Source organism: Rhopilema esculentum, chromosome 7 (assembly GCF_057945365.1).
Source record: "Rhopilema esculentum isolate cy_ngs chromosome 7, ASM5794536v1, whole genome shotgun sequence".
Lineage (NCBI taxonomy): Eukaryota > Metazoa > Cnidaria > Scyphozoa > Rhizostomeae > Rhizostomatidae > Rhopilema > Rhopilema esculentum.
Window position 1 is genome coordinate 8,569,588 of NC_142821.1, and position 15,293 is coordinate 8,584,880.

Consider the following 15,293-nt stretch of genomic DNA (forward strand, 5'->3'; position numbering starts at 1 on the left):
AATTTGTTGGATGGTTTTGTTGTGTTTTAAAATGACATCTGCTTTGCGGAATTATGTATATAGTTGTTATCATGTTTCTGGAATCATGGATCACATTTTTCAGACATATGCAGAATTAGGGTCCCTGTTCAAAACTAGGCTTGGTTACCCAACCTCTACCCCCCCCCCCCCCAAGATCCTTTATATGTTCTGCAGAAACTGGAGTGGTGTTTGACGGCAGAGACACACATGAAGTTACTTTTTAGAGCAGATAACAATGAAAGTAACTACGAATGACAGCGGCAGACAGAGCAAGACAAACAAATATGTTGGATGCGCCATACACAGGATACCAGAGGAACATGAAAATGAGCACGGGCATGGAAGAAGCGGGCCAGAGAAGCAGAGAAATGTTCTCATTAAACCTTTTTTATTTTTTTTTGGAACTATCAAAAGTTATCACATAATATTGTCTAAAAAATATGACTATGATAAAATAAAAATCTTTTGAGTGAAAAATCCCAATTATACAAAAGTTGAATTATTGGGATTAGATTTTGTACCAGGCAATGGCCAACGATGAAATCGTTACCATACTTCTGGCTACCGTTTCAGTTACCTTACTTCAACAGGTAAGCATAGCTTAAGTTTATGCAAAACCCTCATGAATAAGAACATACAGCAATATTGTGTTGCGTATTTTAACATTAAAGGCAATCGAGAGATACTATTGGGTCTTGAGCCACCTGTCAATCAATATTAGCCAATCAATGGGCATATCACATCAGTGAGTCGTATCACGGTAATTGATTGGCCAATTGTTGAATGAAAGATGGCTGAAGCCAGTATCAGTCGATTGCCTTTAACTGTCAGACCAGGGGTTTATCATAATTTGTTTTGCATGGAGACATGATATCAATGAATCAAACAGCTGTTGTGATAATTTGATTTCATCTAACTCAGCACATAAACAAACAAATCAACGTCCCAATTAACGTGTCCTGGCCACTATAAAAACTCCGTAAAACTAAGCAGGGAGTAAAATCACAGATTCTCGCAAATTCATGATTTGTTCACTTTGATTGCATTAACGGGCCTATCATTACAAAAGCAGCCCGATGAATCTATGCACATCATTTGAAACTGCTGACGTAGTCTCTCCCGAAGCTGCTCCCGCTGATTCTGCAAGTCCTTCTTCTTGGCTTGAAATTCCCTTATTTCTTGCTCTGAGATGCAGGCTTCGCCTTGGTGTGATAATCCAGGGTCCTAAAACAACACAACGGCGTAAGTCGAGACAACGAAAAAATACACAAATTCTTCTAATCACGCATTTAATTTAGTAGAAATAGTAGGTCAATGACAAAAAAAGAGGAATTGATACAAAAGGGGAAATTTTAGCCTTAAAGAGATATTAAGAAAAGCATTTCAAATTTCAGTAAAACCCCAAGAAGTAGAGGTCAAGATTTTGTGGGAGAAGACTTTTATCCGTACATAGGGAGCGAGGGCCTATAAACGAGCCTGAATTACAGAGGACCAAAACTTACAAAAATAGATTAATTTAATTTGATTTGAATCAATTTGGAAATTGTATGTAATTTTACGTAATTTATAGGCAATATTTATAGAAAGAAGTTTGAAAAGGTTGCGTAGGTACTGGTGGTCTTAGTTTGTTCGGAGAAACTTCTATGTTGTTGCATCTTTGTAGACTATGCAGTTTCGACCATTCTTGGTATGAAGTTTTTACGGCCTAATACTTAGGTCAAATATTTTGCATCAGTGAATCCGTGAATCAAGAATCTGCCCTCAAAAACACAAAGGCGGGCTTCTCGAGACTGTTGATAATCCTTTAAGTGTCAAATTTGATGAAAAATTGGCAAGACGAAAAATTCATAGACGATTTTCTCGAAAATGAAGCAAAGTTACCGTACACTTATAAATTTTAGTAAAATTTTCCCGTAAAACTCTTTCATACGTTTATGCGAATTCGCTGTGAAATCAGAAATCAAAACTGTGCATGCCTCGATACCTTAACCAGCGATCCCCGTGAATATCGGCCCTCAGCGGGGAAAAAGGTAGATTTTTACCAGTACGGGTTCAGACAAGATGGCGTATCAAAATTGTGAATGGTAGATGAAATCTTTAAATGGCGGTAGAGAAGACACCTAGTATAAATGGTTCACTGCAACTTTTTGACATGCTAACAATCCCCGGTAATAGCACTTACCAGCGTATTTTCATCATCTAAGCGATGCCATCCCATCGACTTGAGTAATTTTAATTCGGCGTCATCATCTTCTTTTGAAATTGGATCTTGCCTGAACTGATGTCTTTTGGTCTTCTTTGGTTCGTTTTTCGATCTTGGATTGAAATTTTCATGTGCCTGTAGAGCAATGTGGAAGATAATGATTTTTCTTTTGAATTTAAATAACAGTGCAGATCGAATCCTGAGTAGAATTCTTTCAACTCATTTTGCATATTTAGAGATATTTGATGTATTCTTTCAGGTTATGTGGTCAAAAAGTCGAAATTGCAAAAAATAAGTCTTATATGATGTTACACATAGGAACTCTATTAGATAATGAATTAAAAAAAGGCTGAAATCGAGGTTGCAAAGAAACTGAAAAAGAAAAAGAGAAGGGGGAAAAAGGACGGGCCTAAGGAAATCAAGCAGTAGGAAAAGGAAGAGGTAATGAGATCGGAAGCAGGAATCCAGTGGGAGCAAGAATATAATAGCAAACCAATGAAAAAATAATTAGGGGAGGTTTTGCTACAGCATATTCTTGGCATTTGGGCTTTGAGAAGCAGTATTTTCTTTGACTGGTTTAAACAAAGATACGCCACATTTGACAAGGGTACCAAAAATTCGGTTTATGTGAGTATGTCTACACTGTCAAAAAATAACTACTCATAAACGGCAAAAGGATCTCAGCAGGCATACCTCTTTCGGTTTAGCAAATTTCTTTCGATTTCTCCGATTGATTCCTTCTGAGTTCATAGACGCGCATTTGGCGCACATCTCGGCGCTTTCCGGGGGGTTCCTACCATGGTCTACCTTGCCGCGATCAAACTTGTCCCTCTGGGTTAAAATCTGTCCGCATGAGCGACACCCTGATTGGTTAATATACCAATTTGCCGACATCCCCTTTGCCTTTTTGCAGTGCAATCGTGGTTTCTCGTCAAGGGCGTTCACATATCCGTTCTTTTTATGCGGTATTTCTTTTGCATCATCGCCACAATAGCAGATTTCATTTTTCAAAGACTCTTTCTGACAGTTCGTTTCATTTAGTTTCTTGCAGAAACCATTACTTTCTTTGGAATTACACATTACACTTGTCGTTCCATTACCATTATCCTTAGAACTTGTTTCCACGTGGCTCGTTTCATTACTGCCAACCCCTTCCTCACTGCTTTTTCCTTGACAATTTTCCGCGACAGGCGCAATCCCCTGACAGGTATTAACAACAGCGTCATTACCAGGACAGCTTTCATCCGTTGTATTTTCATGAATGCCATTTAAAACAGGCTTTGTGATTTCAAAATTAGGTTTTTCTTCGCTACATGCAACCGCTTCTGACCTTTCACATTTACCATTTTCTTGAATAATTTTTGGCTCATTTTCACTTTCTTGGCCGTTCTCCCCAACATTTTCCTTCTCTGTATCAGATTCAGCAATCTTCCCTCTTTTTTCCGCGTCACTCGCGAATTTGCATCGATTCTCTTTTCTCTTCTTCTTTTTCAGTCTTTTTTGTTCCTTCCTCAACTCCTTCATTCTCTCTGCTTCTGATATTTCCTCAACTACTTGTTCCAATCGTGATATACCTTGTTTATCTTCGACAGCCATCTACAATTTTGCAATTGATTAATACAAAGTCTTATCAATACAAAATGAAAATACATTAAATCAACCAATATTTCCTGAATAATGAAAAAGCTCGTTTATAGAACTTGTAATGATATTTCTCAAAGTTCATAAATAATTATGTTCCCTCTGTTGCTTTCTTTGAGGGAGTATCATCGCGGTGAAATGCGAAGGTTAGCGAACAAAATCATAACCCAACCAAACTTACAACCCAACCAATTTGCGTTAGAAAACATAAACTCAAGGAAGAAAGATGAAGATGAACGGCAAATAGTGATTCCAGTTCTGGTTACTCGTCTTCCACACTAAAATACGTCAGAAAAACTTGCCCTAGTTGAGTTTGAATCAGCATGAGGAGAAAATAACAGACAATACCCCTGGAGTTAGCATGCGTTACAAGTTGCTGTCATTAACGATGACACAACGAAAATAGAGCAAACAATGAGATAAAGGATTAACTGAATTATGATAAAGTCTGACAAACGCAAGACGCAATCTTCATTGTCCTTATCCGAAATGACGTAACATTCAAAAACACACGTTTATAAAAATCGTGAAAATATCTGTCCAAAACTTGACTTCCTATCCCAATAGCAAAGACTTGAATCGTCAAAAATGAAAAATGGATCCCTACAGATCTAACAGTTGCATTTAAAACAAAAACAGCAATTACTTCAAAACTTTTGCGCAAAGCTTCGACTCCTAAGTAGAAAAGCATCTGCCATGTTTGTTCTTCAGCACGTAATTTCTGCCACAAGCGATGCAGTCTTTCCCACAAGTGAATTCCCAGGCACGTCAATACCTAGCGGTAAAACGGTTTAAATTAGATCTAGTTAGCTCTGTGGACCATGACATTTACTGAAGAAAGACAGCAGAAGCAAAAACTGATGATAACATAATGGCAATCCAAGAAGTCATTCATTTTAAAGTACCTTTTCATACAACGAAGAATACAGTATGTAATCCAAAGCATTTAAGAAATATTCAGTAGATGTGTACATTGACACTTCAGTAAAAAGAGCAAGTTGGTTCCAAATCTCTGCTTTCGAGCTAAATACAGTTTCAGTGCTAGCTTCCTGGCAATCAATCTGAATTACAATGGTGAAACTCAGATCAGTAACCTACAGTCATTCTGCTCTCAACACCAAAGCATTTACAACTCTGTCTACACAGCACTGAGTACTCTCCTACAGACCAGCTAATCTACATTGCCCTGAGAAAGTCAGATAATTCTTTCAACACAGATTTCGATTGCATTGGATACAAAAACTTAGGATCTCTATACCCAAAGCTCTAAAACTGTTTTCTTTCTTTCGAGACACTTTGCCTTTTGTAAAATTTTCAGCACAAGCATGCTATAAACTTGTTGCCATTCCATTTCTCAATATGCTATTTGCTAGGTTCCCTTTTCATTTTGTATTCTATTTTGTTCTCCAACTTACCTGTCAGAATGAGAAACAGACAATATCTTTCAAACGATCAAAAGGGCCAAAAACGATGACAAATTAAATGCTGTATGCATTTGCGACCTCTGATTTTACTTACATTATAAAACATACATAAAGATGCGGCACATAAAGATAAAATAAATCTTTACCTCCCCCTGGGCGATTTCTATGGTCCTTGCATGTCTTTCCCTCCGACCGCCAGTTAGCTCGGGCTCAGCACTATCAATGAGATGAGCGATAAAATCTGTGTCGCATAGAACATGTACGTGCCTTTCCTTAGGACAGCTTTTCAAGCCTTCATACAGCGTAGCGCAATATCTAAAAAAACAAATTAAATCAGGTCAACCTTAATTGGGCTTTCCACTATATAAAAATCCTGTCAAGATCTTGTCTTAGATGGCCTCTAAGTCTAATTATGGGATGCCCTAGACATTTGGTTTGAAAATAATCCTCTGTTGAGTGTACATTTGGCATTCCCTTTAAAGAAGCTATGTTGTCACCGCACTTCGTACCATTATGAGTCTTTTCTATTTACAATTTCTGCAAAGTAATTAAGAATATGGAGTAATAGTAACATGTCTTTTTAAGCTAAAGAGCGCCGCTTTTATTGGATCACATAACCGTTCTTTTCTGGCTCGATCAACTTTCTATCGTAATGTGGTAGAGGCGGGGGGGGGGGGGGGGGTATTGATAAATTATCGCCTAATAGTTTGTTTGCCAATAAATTCTTTCCAAGAAGTTGTGGGGGAAATAGATTGATTAGAAATGAAAAGATCGCTTCATCGAGTTACTGATTGTTGTTTAGGACAACGAAAATGATGCTGCAAGAGAGCAAGAAGAAGTACAAGTGCTAATATCCTTTTGAGCCTGCAGTTTACAGACAGAACTTACCCCTTTTCAGCTTCACCCTCGATGTCTCCAGTCAGTATATTATACGCCTTCAAAACTTTCGACTTGCATTCTGAACAGAATCTGCAAAAAAATTGTTACGAACGTGCAAAACCAAAAAAATATTACACGCTGCACTGCGATTCAGTAGTTGAGGAGTAGCAACCTTAACAGAATTTTAGACTGAATTTTGCCTCGAATAATTTTGTAATCATTGATAACGCGAGCAAGGCGAACAATTAAGGTCACGAGAAACAGGCGACAAAATTTTGAGAACGCGAGAAACACCTTTGTCCAGGCAAAATCCTCTTTAAAAAGTAAGGCAATGAAGTGTAGCTCCAAAAAGAAGGCAAACAACCGTTGAATAGAAACACTATCAAACAGCCTGTACTGTCATCCAAATAGAATGACATACTTTAGTCGCAGGATGGATTTTAGATTGGCATGCTAAATGCTACATTACAAAAGCAATGCAAATCACGTTGCATGACTTGCAGATCAAAACTTTTTCCGGTCTACTAGATGATGTTAACGGCAACGACTTGCAAAAATTATTAATCATTCGTAAAGCGCTCACGAAAAGGCAGCCAGCTTCCAAGCATTAGGTTGTGCAATAGTTTGTAGGCATTTGGGTCAATTTACTACCCTTGGCAGTTAACGATACATGCCCATAAGGAATTAATACGTCGAGTTAAGCATTCAATTAGGCACCCACACCATCTTGGTTAAATTCTACCTCGCCTTGCTTTCGAGAAAATTACTGTTTTCACATAAACATGTTTGATGGGATCCAGCAGATATATTGTTACAAATTTGAGAAAAGATTTCTTGCAGAATTTTGCATAGCAATTGAAAGACAAATACTACACAAGGAAATATCTCTAATAAATTGTTAATAATTTTTTGTGCTCTTTAAAAATGTATTTACACATCCATTTGCACTTGAGCCACAAAAATAACGTTCAGTTTTCACGAGAGGAAAAGCTCGACTTTAACTTGCTTCTTGTGATCCTATGAATATTATTTGCTTTTTGTTGCCATTCTTACCGTAGAAAAATTAAAACCTGTGTGCTGAAATTCTTGGGTATGCGAAGGGGTAACAAAAAGAAAGTATTAACAAAAGCAGAAGATCTCGAATACATTTTCGTTGCAGCATATCAAGCATCCTTCAACATATCTTAAGAACTCCTGAAGGAGAGTTTAAAGGACATTAAAAATTACGCTTGAACAAAACATTTCGCACAAAGAGGATAAGAGAAAATAACATGAAAGCAATACAATTCATTACGCATACCTGTGTTTACGGAGGTAATTCTCAAGGGTTTCCAATAGCGCATCAGAGTCAATAAGCACTACCTAGGGGCACAGAAAAAAGTCGAAAATTACTTATTTTGCATTGTTGTATGAAAAATCTAGGTGGATTGTCTATTTAGAAAAGATATAAACCTGTTTGACATTAAAGATATTTAATCACAAATAAGAAAGTTGTAACGTCTACTGCGGGGACAAGATCAGCCATGAGAAAAGTTGTTTGTAGATCATCATTGTATACTGTATTCTATCGTCTTGGTCGTTGTCTAGAAACATTTACTTGCTATACCATTCGATAGGCTGATAAATTTGACAAATAAAAATACTTTCTCAACTGCATTGATGCTAGCAGAAGTACTAAGTTCCTCTTGTGACGTGTTTGACATGCAAGCTGGGCTTTGTAACTGATACTCTCGTAATGTAAGAAAACGCTGTTTCAAAAAAATTCTGTATTCACTACAATTCTGATATTGGTTCTATTGGTGACACAGTCATATGCTAACACCCCTTAACACTTGTCACTGAGGAAAATTAAACTTAAAAGAGGTTCAATGAATTTTTCAGTTACCTCGTCGCGGCATTCCTGAGAGAGAAGATCCCATACATCCATCCACCTAGAAAGAAATCCCAGAAATGAACAAACCTCTGCCCTTTTAGTTCTTTTTCCACCGCTTAAAACAAAAACAACATTGGGTGAAATATTTGCATTAATAATACACCTTTCCTGCTTCAAAATTTTTCTAAAACTTTTAATATCTTTATCACATAAATGACGCAAAGAAGAATTTCAACAATTTAGGAATTGGCAGACCGTTTTCTATTGAGCTCCTTGTATTTTGAAACCTATTTTAGGCTGGCAAACCACAAGACTTTGAATTAAAGGAAAATGTCCTATGAACGAACTTCTGCTATTAGACTCCCTACTGACAGGCAACATAGACCAAGTTCATCAACAAAATACACCTTTAGATAAATTCTTATGTAAGAACCTCTCACCCTCCAATTCCTAAACAAGAAAACGGTTTTTTATTACAGGAGATACAATGTGTTTTTTTTCTCCCTTTTTCACTCTTTTTTCATTAACACCTTAATACAATACTTCTATATATAATATGGGGATGTTCAATTGACATTTGTCTAAATTATTTCATGAAATTGTGAAGAGACAAAGATAAAAAGTCAAAGAATGGAAAGTAAATTTACTTACCCAAGAGATCGAGTTTTGTGGGTCTCTAGAGAATGCAAGATGCATCTCCTGCAAAGGCATGCACAAAGCATTAGTTTTTACACTTTTACATACTTATATGACTTTATATATTATAGCCGTTTTCATAAAAATGTAAGAACAAAGTTGGACAAGCATTCATCAGGGAGATTATTTGCCTACAAAAAGCTGATTTATAAAACAGACAAAAATCTTTCTTTGGCATGCTTCGCCAGGGGGGGGGGGGGTTAGAGATGCTTGATCTTTTCTCTTTTCTCTTTTCTTTAAAAATAGCTTCCTCCTCCCCCAATTGTTGAATGCATGTTTTTGAAGCAAAAATGATAGAACTAGAACCCAGCATTGATTCGGGGGAAGGGGATTCCATTTAAAGAGGCAACGTAAATAAAGTAGATAATTTTGAATTATTTTTTCTCTCTTTCTTGCCCTTCCATGATTCTGATATGAAGCAAAGTATACTTTGTCAAGTAAATTTGGAAATGACTTCATCTTAAATTTCTGTAGCTGTCTCAGCGTCTACTAGGGTCATCTATAAAATTCCAACTAGATTTGAATTTGTACTCGATTTTCAGCAGAATGGCTAAATTTATTCAAATTAATTCAGAAAAGGAACAGCAGAAAAACTAACCTATTTCTTCTGCTCTTTGGTATTGTATCAACCATGTCATTCAGATGGGATCTGCAAGCAATAAAAAAATAAATAAATAACTTCAGCTTGCACTGAGGAATCCTTTACCATATACCTTTTCTTGGCAGAAACCATAAGCAAATTGTTAGCTTAAGCGCTAGCAAATATAACTCACAGAATATTACACAAAGCAGAAATTGTAGGTCTGTGAGATTTACATAATGAATATGAGTGTTAAGCAATTAGGGCAGTGAAAGAAGGCAGCCCAAAAAAGAATGTACTGAGGTTGAGTAAGCTTCTGGAAACATAGGAACTCTAATTTCTTGTCCTCAATATGCAAGGCATCAAATCCTTCTAGGGTAATGGCTGACCAGATATCTAGCAAATCAAACGATGGGAAACCATAAATGATCAAATGCGACAAGGACAAAGCTAAAAATTTCCAGCCTTGACAGCAAGGAGCTCCAAAAACTGTGTTCCAAAATTTGTCCAAATACAACTACCAAGTTTTGCCCTTGACAAGTTTTAATGATTTCTCAGGTTGGTCTACAATTCTGGACAAAACATGAGAGACTTTTCAAGAAAACTTTATACTTTCTTTTTCCTTTGAAAAGTAACTTCCCCTCCCCAGATTTAATGTTGAATGCATGTTCTTGAAGCAAAAATTAAAGAACGAAAAATCAATCATTGGTTCAGGGGGAAAGGGGGGTTCAAATTACAGGGGTAAATAGAAAGTTGCTTTTGCTTCAACAATTTTGTGTGCGATTGTAGATACTAATCAAAATCTGCCTCTCTCTGCAGTCCCAAAATTTTCCAAATCAACAAATTGTTGGTTGATTGAAGCTCTTACCCATGGATGTAAAATAGTGCATAAATCAGCCTGGGATCAGACAAGAAACCATCAGACAATGTCAAGACTGTGGAGAAAAAGAACCAAAGATTAATGGGGAAGCCATTCAAGAAAGATTTGATTTAGAAAGAAACTAAGAGGATATCGTTGTGGCAAATGGATCTGATACTCATTAAAACTTATGCTATCTTTTAAGCAATGCTATAACAATCTGGTTGTTCCTGCCACCAGGTAAAGCTATAGATAAATTTCCAAAGAACAAAAAATGATCATATCCAACCTTGAATTAATTACACAAATAATAAGTCAATATTCTAAGAACAGATACAGGAATTAAAGATAAATTATAGTCACTTCCTCAGAAGAATGCTCTTAGATAATGAACTTGAATTTTTAACTAAATATTCCCTGCAACTGCACAGTAACACAAAGTGGCAGGTTGCTATCAAGAAAATTTTGAGATCGAAAAGTTTGAAGTTTAGGCATTAAAGCAGTAGAGTAGTTTACCCCTTGAAGTCTTGATTATCAATGGTTCTAAAGCAGGCTGTCCTGATTCCAACAACTGGCCATAAAGCCGTTCAACACTAAAAAGTAAAATATTATAATTTATATAAAAAATTTAAAAATTATTTGCAAAACACATATATAAATGTCTAAATTTCAACACTTTGCTTTGATGAAAAGAACTGTTCTACATTCCATTCTATGCTGCTATGATTAATATTAACTTCCAACACAAACTAGCAATTGTGTATCTATTGGATGCTATTTCATTCAAAACCTTAAATTTTTATAAATAAAAGCTCTTCATTAGCCAGCTTTGATGATTGGCTAGAGCCCAAGGCTCTGTGCTATCAAGAACCAATATAAAATAAAAAACCAAAATTGCCTAACTAAAGCCCTTGATTTTCCTCCCCTTTTGTCCAAAACAAGACTATATTTGACAAGATAGACCATTACTAGGCAAATGAGGAGTGGCTATTATATATATTGTGTTTTACAATGATTTCTAGCTGCTTTTCTTTGGCCAACTTGAGCTCTTGAAAAGGCATTCAAAAGCACTCAAAGAAGAGTGGCTAGAAGCCATACTTATATTCAATAGAAACACAAAACCCTTGGCTTATTCACTTCTTAAAGGCCTGCAATGCTCAATGTTTTTTTAGACAACAGGGTTGTTTGATTAAGGAACAGACTACGAAAGAGGAGTGAAATCAGAGGATTTCAATGAATCTATTTTGGTTCTTTATGTCGATTTCATTTTGTCAGTTAAAAACAGCAGCAGACACCTGGGGGGCAAGAGGGGGCAATCTCCCTCCAATATTTTTGGAGACAATGACCTTTTGTACTACAGCAATGGGAAAATGTGACATCATCTTATTAAAACAAAGCTTGATTCGCTATGGAATACATTTGTTTTTGCATGTCTAAGACCAAATCACAATCATTTGATACAGAAAGAGGGCTCTGTCATTTTGTGATATATATTTGTAAACCAACTGTAAAGCCTTAACTCAAGGCAGACCGAAAAGCAACATATAATGTTGCCATGAGACTTGCAAAATAATTGTTTTTGGCACAATTTTGTGAAAGAACATCACTTGCACTTTCATTACTACAAGGGAGAAAGTGAAATTTGCATTGCAATTTATACTTTAAAACCTATTACTGTAAATCCTCCAATAAGATCCCTGAGGCATATTCATTGAGACAGTTTTCAGATTGAGGCTAATTCAAGAGGGTTTATACAAAGGGGGGCTTTTTGAAATCAACTCCCAACAGAAATTGCTATTTTGTATATAGCTTTTCTACAATTTTCAAGGCAATTTCATTTGCAATTTTACTAAAAAAAAATTCTAAAATGTCTAACCAAAGCATATTAATCAAAGCACAAGAAAATTTCTGATTTGAAATATTCACATGCTCACTGGTTTTTGCATATTGTCAATGTCTCAACTAAGTACCCAGAGGGACTTACTCAAATGCAAAAACTAACAGGCTAAGGTAGGGGCTTAAACATGTTCACTTCCTTTGAGGAAGGGGGCTTAAATGACTGGATGGCCAATTCAAGAAGTTGTGGTTCATGTATATCTCGAAACAATATCTGCATATGAAAAGGTCAGATAAACAAATACCTTCTTCTGCATCCAACACAGGGGACAGACAGGGCCAGCAACGCGAACAGCTCTTTTTGTGAAACCATTAGTGCACAGTTAAGCTCTTCAAATGTCAACAGATCATATCTCTGAAATGTTTTATAACATTGTTATAGATTCAGTAAGCATTGTTTGTCAGACAAAGATCAAAACATCTAAAGACCATCAGATTTAGGGTCATTGCAAATACGACAAGGGATATAAACATTCTGTTAAGGTATGCCCTTTTATCCAAATTTATTACGCTTTCATTCAGTCAAAAAGTGCTCACCTCAATGAATTGTTTCACATCCCCTTCAACAACACATTCAGTTGAGATAACTGTTTCTGGTATTTCCATCACCATCTAAAAAGTAAATGATTATGGGGTTAAAGGGTGGAGCTTGAATTACAGTCTACCAATCCCCTAATATTAGAGAAGAATATGAGGGAAAAGGTGTAGTGCAAATTCTAGTTTTAATAGTATCAACTACTAATACAAGCAATGGTGAGAAATTGAGCTCAGTTTAGTTAGCAAATAAGACATATATTTCATGTAGCTTTTAATTAGCTAAATATTCAATTTTTATTAGTTGGTTTTAGAAATCAGAAGAAAATTGGAATACAAATAAAATGACAAACAAAAGTAGGGTTCCCAAGTTGGGTTCCCAATGTAAATACTTTGTATATAATTAATCTAAATGCATTTTTCTCAGAGTTAATAGCCTCTTGTTGGATCATTGCATAAATTTTACAGAAATTAACAACAATACACTGATCACTGGCAAACAGGCTCTTCAGGCATGGCATCAACATAATAGGTCTACAAACTTTTTATCAGCTCAATTTGGCAGATTTTTATCGAAATGATCAAAAGCTTTGCATAAAAATAATAAAGCAGCCAATTTGAATTTGTACAAATAAACATAGCGTGTCCTAGCTTTGGGCTCTTCCTCTTTAAGGAAAAATATCTTTACAGGCAGTTTATTTTGTTTTCGGAGTTAAGTAAAATCCCAAGCAAACTACAAAGCTGGAAATAACAACTTTCAAACGATATAAATCCAAGAAACTTAATTGCTTTATGCTTTCTTTCAACAGGCCCGAACATCTCAAGATATCAACGGCGTAAATGTGTTGAAACGTATACCCTATGCTACACTCGCTGAGTAGTGAACCAGTCTTTTAATTTGGTACAAATTAAGTACAAGGTTTTTAATCATAACATATATAATGACAATTTATTTAGCTATATATAGGCCTATACTGTTAAAATTGGATAAACAATTCTGAATCTTCCTACTCACTGTGAGTGTTTCTTCGATCATGAGTGGGATCTGTCGACGTTCAAAGGGAAATTCTTCGTCCCTACATACTGCAATAAGTTTCGCCATTTATAATCGATTAGCTTGTTCCTTCGAGTCTCAGTGCTATCAAGCTTTTCTTTGCAATCTATCACACACTCCTCAAAAACGTGCAAATTGATTCAAGGGAGGCACAAGACCTTCCCTTATTCCGCCATATTTACAGGTCAAGATATGAGATGAGAAAATTCCGAGCCCGCAATGCATTACAAACATTTTCAAAATACAGCTCCTTTGCGGGGACAGAGCATTGTGGGGAGGAAGCTCTTCAGGTATGTTACCGGAAAATCAGCTCTGGTTAAACAACAAAAGCTCATCAAGAATTTCACTCAACTTTAGTTTATTGAAGTTGAACGAAGTCTAGAGAGGATGGGAGAAACTTTTATTGAACTTTTCATAAAACTTTTTGAATTTCCACCTATGTGCGACGATGTCTAGAGGGAACATGGCATGGAATTTAAATTCATTAAGCATTGGCCAAACGATTCGATTTTTCGCTCGATTTCTCACTCGACTTTTCACTCACGCCAACAAAATGAAATAATGACGGAGGACATAATTCAAAAAATGATTACTCCAGATCTTTAGCCGTGGATTTAACTGATAAAGAGCCTGTAAACAAGAATTTGAAAGTAACGTAAAGTAGATGAAGCGTTGGAGAAGGAAAACACTTTTAGAAAATTGATAGCAAAGTTGAGTGCTGAAGACAGCGTACAACAAGATGAAGTTAATGTCGTACGAAGACTTTCTGGAGATTTCGGGTCACACAGAGGCGGGAAAACTTTTTATATCACAGCTACTGCAGTGCACTAGCACAACAAATTGGTGGCAAAACGACTTAACATTTGCTAAATAAAACTAAACACCGCTAAACAATTCTAACAAGGATCAAACTTCGCTCAACAGTACTCAACATGCCTAAAAACATTCAACAAGGCGGAAAACGATCACGTTTTTAACTAAACATTTAATTAAACTTAAGATGAGTGAAATGTTTAGTGAAATGTTTAGTGGTTTTGGCAAAACCTAGGGCTTAAGGCAAATCCCAGGGTGAGAGTACAGGGTTGTCAAACCGATATTCTGGATCAGTACTTCATCGAAATGCGTGACAGCTATGGATGACTGTGATCGAGTATATTTTCAAAATATTCCGCAGATTTTGCATGGTTATGTCGAAGTTTCTCTAATAAGCCTGTTGGGAATTTATGAATCTGGGACGTTTATGATTGGGGATCAATTTTAGGACAGAAACATAAACGTGGGGCAGATAAGAATATATTGAGATCACAATAAAAATTGCTCGTGCTGAAGGTTTTTAATTTGAAGAGCAAACTATTGCAAATCGATATTGAAAGCAACGATGTTGTGACGGTTCTTCGTTTGATTTTGTTCTTCGCCTTTCATTGAATCTATGATTTAATATGAGCTAAAATGTGAAACAAGGCATTCATTAAAAGGATCAAGATTGCTAAAAAACATTCTGGAGAAATATTCCCCTATATTAGCCTTTTAAATATCCCCCCTCCCCTAAAAAAAGTAACGTTCCTGTCGCTGCAGCCCTGTCATATACTAAACTGTTAGCTATAGATGAATCAAGATCAAATGTTTAATTTGA

The 15,293-nt window shown here is 36.2% G+C and overlaps 1 protein-coding gene across 2 annotated transcripts; it reads right to left on the reverse strand.

Moving 5' to 3' along the window:
- Nucleotides 1-911: 911 nt before the first annotated feature.
- LOC135683824 (uncharacterized) lies at nt 912-13,864 on the reverse strand. 2 transcript variants are annotated; one of them, XM_065199180.2, is made up of 15 exons: nt 13,622-13,864; nt 12,610-12,684; nt 12,318-12,427; nt 10,693-10,769; nt 10,186-10,252; nt 9,336-9,386; nt 8,693-8,740; nt 8,054-8,099; nt 7,469-7,530; nt 6,178-6,258; nt 5,436-5,604; nt 4,512-4,640; nt 2,918-3,820; nt 2,204-2,359; nt 912-1,245 (listed from the first exon to the last, which is right to left on the reverse strand). In XM_065199180.2, exons 1-15 carry the CDS (start codon nt 13,706-13,708, stop codon nt 1,042-1,044), a joined length of 2,265 nt encoding a protein of 754 aa, XP_065055252.2. In that variant the 5' UTR covers nt 13,709-13,864; the 3' UTR covers nt 912-1,041. The 2 variants fall into 2 exon arrangements, with proteins under 2 accessions (XP_065055252.2, XP_065055251.2); XM_065199179.2 differs by having other exon boundaries at nt 8,054-8,156.
- Nucleotides 13,865-15,293: the final 1,429 nt, after the last annotated feature.